General features: G+C 43.0%; 1 protein-coding gene across 1 annotated transcript in view; it reads left to right on the top strand.

The window, feature by feature from the left end:
• Positions 1-9,233, top strand: part of LOC101651199 (valosin containing protein) — a 10,992-nt gene extending 1,759 nt beyond the window's left edge. The window contains exons 4-16 of the mRNA XM_030885390.2: positions 427-557; positions 1,024-1,155; positions 3,707-3,809; positions 4,225-4,358; positions 4,434-4,569; positions 5,036-5,148; positions 5,508-5,672; positions 5,775-5,897; positions 6,093-6,305; positions 6,456-6,764; positions 7,009-7,164; positions 8,261-8,415; positions 8,564-9,233. Of these exons, the coding sequence (XP_030741250.1) occupies positions 427-557; positions 1,024-1,155; positions 3,707-3,809; positions 4,225-4,358; positions 4,434-4,569; positions 5,036-5,148; positions 5,508-5,672; positions 5,775-5,897; positions 6,093-6,305; positions 6,456-6,764; positions 7,009-7,164; positions 8,261-8,415; positions 8,564-8,669 (1,976 nt within the window). The 3' untranslated portion in view covers positions 8,670-9,233. The remainder of the gene's footprint in view (positions 1-426; positions 558-1,023; positions 1,156-3,706; positions 3,810-4,224; positions 4,359-4,433; positions 4,570-5,035; positions 5,149-5,507; positions 5,673-5,774; positions 5,898-6,092; positions 6,306-6,455; positions 6,765-7,008; positions 7,165-8,260; positions 8,416-8,563) is intronic.
• Positions 9,234-11,978: the final 2,745 nt, after the last annotated feature.

Raw genomic sequence — 11,978 nt, 5'->3', positions numbered from 1 at the left:
CCCCCCCAATGTCATTTCTTTTACATGTGCATGTACATATATCGTGCATTCTTGCTCATGTCTTTTCTGGCTTTCTTGGTTTCACTTTTACTTAGACTCCTGTAAGAGGGGGTTAAGCTGTTCTCTGAAAGAGGAGATAGTCTGTCTTGACTGTCAGGACAAAGTGTATATAGCATAGATCCATCACTGGTCTAGTGAAAGCCTGGGTTAATCTTTGCCCCATAAATCCAAACTATAGGAGCTTGTAAGTAGCAGAGGGACAAATCACAGATTAACTTTCTCTTATTGGATGTTCAATAAGATGGGGATGGGGCAGGGAAGCAGTATATGTAAGCTTGGCTTTCTAGACACCAGTTTCTGGTGAAAATTCTTACCTAATTTTATAATTTACACCTCTAACTGCACTTGTACTACTTGCTTTTGTAGGAGACATTTTTCTTGTCCGAGGTGGAATGCGTGCTGTTGAATTCAAAGTGGTAGAAACAGATCCCAGTCCTTACTGCATTGTTGCTCCAGACACAGTCATCCACTGTGAAGGGGAGCCTATCAAACGAGAGGTGAGTTCTCTTCCTGGTCTCTGTTCTTCCTGATTTGTTGATTGTTTGGTCATGTCTTAGCTGTCAAGATCCGGTGTTCTTTGGAATAGTTTCTAGAGGTTGGTAAGAGTCCAAGGTAGTCATTTCTATGTTTCTTGAAAGTATCTAATACCAATAATTTAAGAATTCTAGATGGCACCCAATATAACTTGGGTGATTGGGATAGTTTTTAAACAAATGGAACTGGCGATGGTATAGGACTTTTAGCTCCAGGTTCCCTTCCTAATAAGACCAAGGACAATATGAGAGGAAAGGGCTTTGCTGGAAATTTTTGCAGAGTCGTTCTGTGAGGGAAGGATGCCCTTAATGGAGATGAGTCTTTCTACTCATGCAGTAGAATTCTCCATACCAGATAATACAAGGATTTGCTGAAACTCAAATTTTGTTACTATTCCTGCCTTCTCCTTTTCTTTGTCCCCAAATTCAGGATGAAGAAGAGTCCTTGAATGAAGTAGGCTATGATGATATTGGTGGATGCAGGAAACAGCTAGCTCAGATAAAGGAAATGGTGGAGCTGCCTCTCAGACATCCTGCCCTCTTTAAGGCAATTGGTGTGAAGGTGAGTATTGCTGGTTCTTGTGGAATCAACTCCAGGAACGTGATGAATTAATACATGTCTTCTCATTCATACCTTGGATGAGAGTACAACGAAATCCATGAGAACCAGAACTCAACATATAAGTGCTTTCTCCTTTTAATTTTATCACTTGTTTATACTATATAGGTTTTTATTTGAATTTCCCTTTCCTGGCAGGTTTCAGCCTTATGTAGGGGCCGGTGTTCATAGATTTTATTGTATTACATTCTGTGAGTTTACAGTGGGCTTAAAATCTTTTTTTTAAATCATTTTATTAGGGGCTCATACTCTTACCACAATCCATACATACAATTGTGTAAAGCACATTTGTACATTCATTGCCCTCATCATTCTCAAAATATTTGCTCTCCACTTAAGCCCCTGGCATTCGCTCCTCATTTTTTCCCATCCCTCCCTGCTCCCCCTCCCTCATTAACCCTTGATAATTTATAAATTATTATTTTATCATATCTTATCCTGTCTGACTTCTCCCTTCACCCACTTTTCTGTTGTCCATCTCCCAGGGAGGAGGTCACATGTAGATCCTTGTAGTCTGGTCCCCCTTTCTAACCCACTCACTTTGCGCTCCTGGTATCGCCACTCACACCACTGGTCCTGTAGGGCTCATCTGCCCTGGATTCCCTGTATTTTCAGTTCAGGGCTTTAAATTCTTAGGAGCTACTGATATGTTATTGATAGTCTGAACAACCCAGGCCAGAAAGTTTGTCACTCACATGCCTTAAAAAAAAATCAAAAGCCAAAGTTCAATTGCCACCCTTCGGAGGAAGACATGGCTGTTTCTTCAAAAGTGTAAAAATTATTCTTACTATAAAAACAAATCTGTTGTTTGCTAACCTGTCTAGAACACTGCTATTTGATACAGAAGTAGACCCAGTGGTTGAACTATAGTGTAATGTGATTTCTCATTGCCATGTCATGGGAAACACTGAGGAGGAAATTAATACTTTAGTTCCAGTGTACATCATAGAAAAACTTTTGCCAAGGTTTTCACCTTTGGATGAGGCCACAGGAAAGATGGCTTCAAAAAGGGAAATAAGTAGTTGGATCAGTCATGAAAGGATGATGGATTAGAGGACTGACTGCTGGAGTGAATCACCCTTTGGCAATAGAGGTCCTCCTTTCTTAACCCCATAGGTAGTGTGTCTGGTCATCTGTCCAAGTGGAGTACCCCTCTACTCAGTATCTTCAGATGGACTCAGAACAGTTTAAGTTAGTTTCTCTGCTCTTAGTACAAGATGTCATTAATCTTGCCAGCGTTGTGCCAATATTTCCCTCGCTGGTAGCAGAGAATTGGCTTGAAGTAAACTCTTCCATGCATTTACTGTCAAGTGTCCGTTCTTAGTTGATACCAGGGTTGAGCCATGAGTCTTACCCTCTAGAACACTAGTCAAGTCATCTTGAGTGGTTAGGATTAGAAGACCTTGGTGACACATAGTTAAGCTCTCGACTGCTAATTGAAAGATTGATTAGTCAAACCTATCAGCAGTTCTGTGGGAGAAAAGACCTGGCGATGTGCTCCTATTAAGATTACAACCTAGAAACATATTCCGTATATACTCGAGTATAAGACAATCTATACAGCTGAGGTACCTAATTTTACCACAAAAACTGCATTAAAAATGTGCTGGAAAATGGCTTATACACGAGAAAGTCAGCACACAACTAAGGCAAATGAAGACACTGGGAATTTCACAAGAGTAAAATACAGCAAAAGTAAATACTGTTACATCCATTATCCTGTAGTAGAAGTAACAATCAACCAGCAGGTACATAGGTAAACATGCAAGGGAAACACGAGGTGAGGTGAAGGGGCTTGTACCCCAAGTGTACGTAGGTATGGCAGAGTATATTTCCACATATATGTACTTATCTGTGCTACAAATATATGGATGGTAGTAGAGCATGTAAGGGCAGAATCCTGAAAGCAACCTAGCCATAATCAAATATTTTGAAGGATGAGTCACTGGGCTAGGGGACTTAAGACCACAGGACATCTAGATAGTCCCACAGTGACAATGTTGCACAACCTACTTGGTGTGTGAGCAGCTTTAAAGACTTACAAGCAGCCATCTAAGATGGCTATTAGTGTATCATTTGGAGCAAAGAAGAGTGAAGCAAAAGACTTGAGGAAACAATGGGTTCAATGATCTAATGGACCATAGCCTCCACTAGTCTGAGACCTAGAAGAACTAGGTTTTGTCCAGCTACCACTACCAACCACTCTGAGCAGGATTATAGTAGGACGTCTTGGGCAGAATGAATGGGGTGAGGCGAAGGGTGCAGTACAAGATTCAAGTCATAAAAAATAGGTTGGTGGAACCCCTGAGACTCTAGTTCTTAGATACACATCCAGTTTAGAACGGAACCCAGATTACATTCTAGGAAGCCCTACAGGGTAATTCAACTCTGCCTGCAAGATAACTTTGTATTAGAATTGGCTCAGTGGTTCACAACAGGGTTGGAAGAATGTGTAACAACCTGAACCTAATTATTTTCTTGTATTGGCCCTTAGCCGCCTCGGGGAATCCTGCTTTATGGGCCTCCTGGGACAGGGAAGACCCTAATTGCTCGAGCTGTAGCAAATGAGACTGGAGCCTTCTTCTTCTTGATTAATGGTAAGACCCAGCAGTCAGTCTACCTAGAAAAATCAGTATGTGAAAACCTTGTGGGTGACAGTGACTGATCCACAACCAATCATTGGAATAAGCACAGGACTTGGACAACTTTTAGTCTGGTTCCATTGTGCATGAGGGACTGACTCAATAGCCACTAAAATGTTAGAAATCAGAAGGCCCATACTTTGGGGAAATGCATGAGGCCAGCTAGCTCTGGGAATGATACTTAGCTGATAGAGGTCCTAGAGCATTTTACATTTTCATATTTTGTCAGAAAAGTAACTGGGACAAGGTCAGTAGAGGTGATAACTACCACTTTCTCACATAGCCCTTCTGTACCAGGCAAATAGATACCTGATTTTTTGAGAACGGGGAAGAAGTGGTTTTGCTATTGCTTTATTTTGTATCCTTTTAGGTCCTGAGATTATGAGCAAATTGGCTGGTGAGTCTGAAAGCAACCTTCGTAAAGCCTTTGAGGAGGCTGAGAAAAATGCTCCTGCTATTATCTTCATTGATGAGCTAGATGCCATTGCTCCCAAAAGAGAGAAAGTAAGAACTTCCCAAAGGGAGGGTGGGGGTTGAAAGGTCCTGACTTCACGCTGACCAGACATTGTGTCCTAACAGACTCATGGGGAGGTAGAGCGACGTATTGTGTCACAGTTGTTGACCCTCATGGATGGCTTAAAGCAGAGAGCACATGTGATTGTCATGGCAGCAACCAACAGACCCAACAGCATTGACCCAGCCCTACGGAGATTTGGTATGGGTCCCAAATTCAACCTTGTCCTTTATCTCACTGTTCTGTCAATTCTACTTATAGTGACTCTGTAAGATGGGGTAGAACTACCCTTGTGGGTTTCCAAGAGTGCAACTTAGTACAGGAGTGGAAATCCTGGTCTTTCTCCCAGTCCTTATTTACAGGGAAGTTAAAATTCTGTGTATAATCTCCTCCCACCTCCTTTATATGAACTAAGTCACCCAGCTTTAAGAATTTCTTGTAATATTTTGCAGCGATAAGCCTAAGAGTCTTTTTCCTCATCATTTGACCTATCTAGGATGATCACCAGTGTCCTGGCTGCCTGGAGAGTGAGGAGTTTGCCAGGACATGAGACTTTTTCAGTGTTAAAATCAGGACAGTCTGGGAAAACTAAGGTGGCTTGTCACCTTTGGCTTTTTCCTTCTTCTGGACAAGAATGAACACTGACTGTACATACACTGCCCCACAGGTCGCTTTGACAGAGAGGTAGATATTGGAATCCCTGACGCTACAGGACGCTTGGAGATTCTTCAGATTCACACTAAGAACATGAAGTTAGCAGATGATGTGGACCTGGAACAGGTAAAGTAGTGGTGAGGACTGGCCACAAGTCAGGATGTCTCTAGGGAACAGATAGGGATATAAGAGGCATGAGGAGACTAAAGTTAATTTTTGGAGAGGAAAGAATCTTAGATTTGAATACAGGGTGTTGGTAGGTTTTTTTCAGTCAGACTGCATTAGAGTAAGCCAAAATTGTTGGAGCAGTTCTTATTTCTAGGTTCAGCTTGAGCACTTACAGCCCAACTGGTAAAATGGACTCCTTTTATATGTTCAAATACATAGGATCCAGAGAGGGGAGGATATATAGGGGTCAGGAGTCTAGCATCTCAGAGCTACATAAGTCAGCTGGGTCATAGATTGAGTTGATCTTCTCTCTTCAGGTAGCCAATGAGACTCATGGACACGTGGGTGCTGACTTGGCAGCCTTGTGCTCGGAAGCTGCTCTACAGGCCATTCGCAAGAAGATGGACCTCATTGACCTAGAGGATGAGACCATTGATGCTGAAGTCATGAACTCTCTGGCAGTTACTATGGATGACTTCCGGGTAAGACTACATACCTTCTCCTCAGGGAAATATACATTTATTCACTCCCAACTCACCCCAACCCTGGGAAGTCTCATCTCTGGTGTTTCTTCCCTGTTTTAGTGGGCCCTGAGCCAGAGCAATCCATCCGCATTGAGGGAAACTGTGGTGGAGGTGCCACAAGTGACCTGGGAGGACATTGGAGGCCTAGAAGATGTCAAACGTGAGCTCCAGGAGCTGGTCCAGGTAGGGTGCCATGGTCCAAGGTAGTTGCTACCATGGGCAGTACACTCATTGTAAGGATTGTGAGGGCATAACTCAGAAGCCTGCTGTTTTTAGATTTGAGACACCCACCAAAGGGTGGGGGAAGGGATGATTAGATTGGGGTAGGGTTCTCTGAAAGTACTGGTAGTCCTGAACCTGCTTTTCATTTCTCCCTAGTATCCTGTGGAGCATCCAGACAAATTCCTCAAGTTTGGCATGACGCCCTCCAAGGGAGTACTGTTCTATGGACCTCCTGGCTGTGGGAAAACCTTGCTGGCCAAAGCCATTGCTAATGAGTGTCAGGCCAATTTCATCTCTATCAAGGGTCCTGAGCTGCTTACCATGTGGTTTGGGGAGTCTGAGGCCAATGTCAGGGAGATTTTTGATAAGGTAAGCTACAAGACTATCTCCACCCATTTGGGAGCAAGATAGAGGCCGAGATTGTTACAGTTTTGGGACAATCAAAACCAGGTTATTGGCAACTCTGCTTGGGCAATGAACGAACTGTGCTCCTGCTTAAGTTTATTCTTCCTCCTACAGGCTCGTCAGGCTGCTCCCTGTGTACTATTCTTCGATGAGCTGGATTCTATTGCCAAAGCCCGTGGTGGTAACATTGGAGATGGTGGTGGGGCTGCTGACCGAGTAATCAACCAGATCTTGACAGAAATGGATGGCATGTCCACAAAAAAGAATGTGTTCATCATTGGCGCTACCAACCGTCCTGATATCATTGATCCTGCTATTCTGCGACCTGGCCGCCTTGATCAGCTCATCTACATCCCACTTCCTGATGAGAAGTCTCGTGTTGCCATCCTCAAGGCCAACCTGCGCAAGTCCCCAGTAGCCAAGGCAGGTGCAAGGTGATAGATAGATCTTAGGTGCTTCCATGAGTCTTTCTGGCTAGTGTAGTGTGCTCTTTGGTTTTGGAAATTTTTGAGGATAGGATAGGTAGACAACTGGGGTAGAGGTTATGATCTAGAGTCTGGAAGCAAATGGATTGACAGATTATGGTACAAATGAGTTGGGAGTGGTTGCGTGGATCAAAGATCCCAAGGGAGAAGAGGCTAGATGCTAAGCAGCTTTTTTGTCTTAGGACGTGGATTTGGAATTCCTGGCTAAGATGACTAATGGCTTCTCTGGAGCTGACCTGACAGAAATTTGCCAGCGTGCTTGCAAGCTGGCCATCCGTGAATCCATCGAGAGTGAGATTAGGCGGGAACGTGAGAGGCAGACCAACCCATCAGCCATGGTAAGCCTGTATCCTTTCCCCAATATATGCCAAGTGTTCCACACCAAGCCATCGCCTGCACTATGACCTAGAGTAGGGTTTGAAAAGATGACCTGTTTGTTTCAGAAGATGTTTATTTAGTTGAATATCAGAAAGATCTGGTTAACTCTTTAGCCTGGAATTAACCTTGGCTGAGATGGACAGACTATGTATTCATTCAGAACTAAGCTCTATGAGGGGGATTGCACAGGTTAACTGATGGAGCTGGGCTTCTGACACTGGATTTGTGGAACCGTCGTGGACTTACTGAAATCTTATGCAAAATTTATTGTGTGTGTACATGTAAGTTCCATAACAAGAGCCTTTCACCTTGTTGGTTTCCACTGTATCATTGCATGTACTAGAGACTTCGCAAACAAATGGATGAATGATTTTCTTTATCTCTTGTAAAGGAGTCAGATTCCGTTTGTTTCTTCCCCTAAAAAAAGTTACTGATCTTAGGACTCAGTAACTAAAGTGGCCTCTTAATGGAAGAGAGAGGATTTGAACTGGGCGGTAAAAAGAAGTAAATAACAACCCCCCCAAAAAAGTGAGAATTGGAAAGTCCTGACTGGATTGAAGAGGATGTTTATTATTGATTTGGTAATAAAGGTCTGGCAATCTGCTCCCATCAAGATTAATAACAAACACCCTCTAGAGTGCAGATCTATTCTGTAAAATGTGGACCCACAGCTACACTTTGTTACTGAAAGTGTAACCGCCAGGCAGGTTGTAATCCAGATGTGGAGAGCACTGAGAAGCACGTATAATTTATATATAGTAAAATTGACTTTTCAGATTTCTTTTCCATGCTTTTTTATAGATGGGTGTAATAATGTAACTACAGATGTGATGTCGTCACCTCTCTACTCTCTAGCCCCTCTTGCAGTGATCTGGTTTTTGGTTCTTCAGTTTTAACTTTACCAGGATATCCTGACAGGTTTTTATCGGCAATGCCTCACTTTGGGCAAGATTGGTTTAGAAATTTAGTAAGCTACTTGTGAGATTGGGGGGCCAGGGAATTTAGAATGAGCCTTAATTAATTTACCCTGGTGGTCTGTTCTAATTAACTCTACAGGAAGTAGAAGAGGATGATCCAGTGCCTGAGATCCGCCGAGACCACTTTGAGGAAGCCATGCGCTTTGCCCGTCGTTCTGTCAGTGATAATGATATTCGAAAGTATGAGATGTTTGCCCAGACCCTTCAGCAGAGCCGGGGCTTTGGCAGCTTCAGGTAACAGGGATGAGGACATTGGGCAGAGTTGAAGTTGTCCTGAGGGCCTATATGAACAAGGTGATAGGTGTGTTAGTGACACTAGAAGGGGTCCTTATGAAAATCATGCAGGCCCTGTCCTAACTCAGTTTTCTTTCTTAATGCACAGATTCCCTTCAGGGAACCAGGGTGGAGCCGGCCCTAGTCAGGGCAGCGGAGGCGGCACAGGTGGCAGTGTATATACAGAAGACAACGATGATGACCTGTATGGCTAAGTGCTGGTGGCCAACAACTTTGGCCGACTGAACCTGTTCCTTAGGGGGGGGTGTTGCTCACCCAAGAGGGACCAGGGATGCGCCCACGGCCTGCTCCATTCCTCAGTCTGAATGGTTCCGCTACAGTCAGACTCTGGATAGGGCTTTCTTTTGCAAAAAATATAAAACAAAAGTGATAAAACAGAAGTGATAAAAGCAATGTTCATTTGGGAGGTGAAGAGTGACTTAACAGGGATTTGGGCCTTGAGCCTATGCCATTTCTGTTCTAGTTTGGGACAGTGTGGGGACTTGTGCTGTATTTGAACCAATGCACCACCGCCACCCCACAATAGAGCATCTGCACTTCACTCAATGCAATGCTGCCCAAGCCCTCCCTTCTTCCTCCTCCTACCCAATCTGGGTAGGAGAGTGAGGGGCCACAATTGCTGGGTGTTTATATAGAGAGTAGTTTGATTTTATTTTACATGCTTTTGAGTTAATGTTGGAAAACTAATCACACAGTTTCTAAACCAAAAATGACATGTTGTAAAAGGACAATAAACATTGGGTCAAAATGGAACCTGAGTCCTGGTCCCTGTGCCTGCTTCTTTTCTTGGGAAGGGCTTTGGGCTACCCCTCACTACCAAGGCACTCTTCCAAATGCGAGATACTGATAGCGGGTTGTGCCACCTTTTATACTCTTCCCCCTTTGTAGTGGCTGCAGGGAGCTAGCTTGATGGGAGCTCTCAATGTGGGCAATGTGGTATCCTGCCACTATTATTTGACTTACCCCTGACTAAAGTGTTTATTTGGGTGCTCTGCAGAAGAGAGTTGCAAAAAATTAACTACCTAGAAGTAGGGGTTCTCAATTTATATTGTTTTTTTTCTTCTCCTGTCCAGAAGTTCCAAATAATCATTTTCTGAGGATGACTTGGGAGTTTATGTCCAGCTTTATATGAGTACTTCATATTATGAAACCATAATCATTAAATATGTTTACTTCAAACTACACAGGTTCAGAAAAGTGGAATGAAAAGATAAGGAGCTTTTTCCATGAGCTTTTTGAAGCACTCTTGTAGACTCTTCATTTAAACAAGTACTAAAGTAATTACATAGTGCTTTTGAAGGCAAAAGAACCCTGGTAGTGTAGTGATCAACACCACCAGTCATACCGAAAGAGAAAGACAAGGCCTTCTACTCCAAGAGTTAGTAAAGAGTTAGTCTTGGGAATTCACAGGGCAAGTTTTGCCCTGTCTTACAGGATCACTACGAGTCAGCATCAACTTAATGGCAGTGAGTTTGTTTGTTATTGGTCTAAGGGCATGACTGACCCCACATCCAAAGAAGGAGAAGAGTATGGTGTAGGGAAAATATCCCATAGAATCAAATTTGCGTTGGTCTTCTGAGGACAGCAAGAAATACCAGATTATTGGATAGATGATCTGTCTACACACAAAATAGTTATAGCTGATTGAATCAGGACATCTCTGGAAATCTCATGGTAGATTTTGACTTATTTTCTGACCCTTTCCCCACTAGAATCTGCCTTTGGTCCTCCTTTGCCCTTCCCACTATTTAAATATTGTACTTAATTCATTCTGGATAGTCATTTGTTAGCCTAGTGGATTGGCAGCCTAACCTGAGTGAGGACATGGTCATTTGAGAAAAGACTTGGTACTTATCCATTAAGCTATGGAAATATACAATAACAAATCTCATCTTCCACCCCCTACCCCCAAATAGATATATTTATTGATAGCATGATAAGTTTGTCATGGAATGATTCACTTGTCACACAACCTGTCTCTAGTTGAAGAGAAGAGACAGTTGGACCTCTGGGTCAGTTTGAAAAGCTAGCAACAGATTTGTAATGAGTGACTGGCCTTAGGAGGAGGCATGACTAGAATTTTTTAACCCACAGAAGAGTAATTAAAAAAAATTTTTAAAAGAAAAACCTGTAAATAGATCAAGGTCTGATTTTTGATCTTTAGGCGTGTCCTTCAGTCAGGTCTGATGGGGTACCATGCTCTGGCGCCAGAGTCTGTCCTTTGTACTCCCTCAAGGGCTCCCTGCCCTGTTCCCACAGTTGCTCTGCTGCACGCTTTTAGTGGTTTACCTCGGTGTCACAGGGTCAGTCTGGGCCAGTCCCGACAGAGTCTCCAGTGTTGCCCCCCTTAAGGCCCTGGGCCATCAAGGGACGACGTATCTCGTAGTGGGATCAGCCATTTTGTCCACTCTGCATTGGCTGTTCAGAGCAGGGTGGCTATAATTTTTTAATGCTTGTTATGGCAGTGCAGCCATGAACAGGGAAGTAGCTTATTGAGGGCCTCCAAGTTAAAATGATGGAAGGTGCTTTATAAACTATAGAAAGGGCAATCAGACTATTTGCCTCTTAAGAGGCATATTTGGGTTTCTCAAATATGTTAATCCTAGATATGCTTTGAGAGTTGTGTAGGCACGCTGCTCCTGAAAAAAGGTCTGGCAAGTAAGTAGTTTTGTTACTGTTAAACAAAATTCTATCCTAAGGAGGGCTTTAAGAGACTTAATAAAGAATTTGTATTTATCTTAATTATTACCTATATTAATATAGAAGTCTATCCAGAGAAGCAAATGTCCCTGTGTAAATAGAGAACTACATTTGTCTAAATTTTAGACTCCTAAAACCATGTGTGTGTTTATATTTGGGCATTGGGCGAGCTAGGGAACACCTTCAGTTCTGTTCTTGGCCAGCAGGTGGTGTGAGTTTTTTGCTCCATAAGATTTGGACTAAAAGCTTTGAACCAGGATAGCGGCATTAAGAGCAGTAGGCAGGGGGAAAAAAAGCAGTAGGCAGGCAGAGACTATTGCATGACTGTCTTTTCAACCAAATAGACATACTGACTAGATGGAATATTATGGAGTAGAAAGAGTGCAGTTTGGACCTGGCCTTACAATTTTGCTTTCTTTAAAGGGTATAATAACCGTATACTGTTGGGAAACATTACAAACCATTAAAATAGGCCTAAAGTATTAAAAGGGCTGCAAAGGGCAGGCTGCAATCCGAAAGTTGAAAGTTCTAAACCCCCAGCTGCTCCTTGGGAGAAAGACAGGTCTTCTAGTTCTGTAATTAAGTCTCAAGCCAGGGGCAGTTCTACCGTGACCTACAGGGTCACTGAGTTAGCATCAACTCATAGCAGTGGGTTTGTATACCAGAATAAAAGGCCCTAAAAGTCTGAACTGAGTCTTGAAAATGGGAGCCTGAATTAAAAAACTCAAACTGCCATTAAGTAAACTGACTTGGGAGTTTGGGAAAGCAGTTTGAACAAAATCCAGGAAGGTACACGGCATGCT

The sequence above is a fragment of the Echinops telfairi genome, unplaced genomic scaffold (assembly GCF_000313985.2).
Source record: "Echinops telfairi isolate 266 unplaced genomic scaffold, ASM31398v2 ScPeMD7_25;HRSCAF=90, whole genome shotgun sequence".
Lineage (NCBI taxonomy): Eukaryota > Metazoa > Chordata > Mammalia > Afrosoricida > Tenrecidae > Echinops > Echinops telfairi.
Note: the sequence above shows the minus strand (reverse complement) of the source record. Positions and strands in the feature narration are given on the sequence as shown.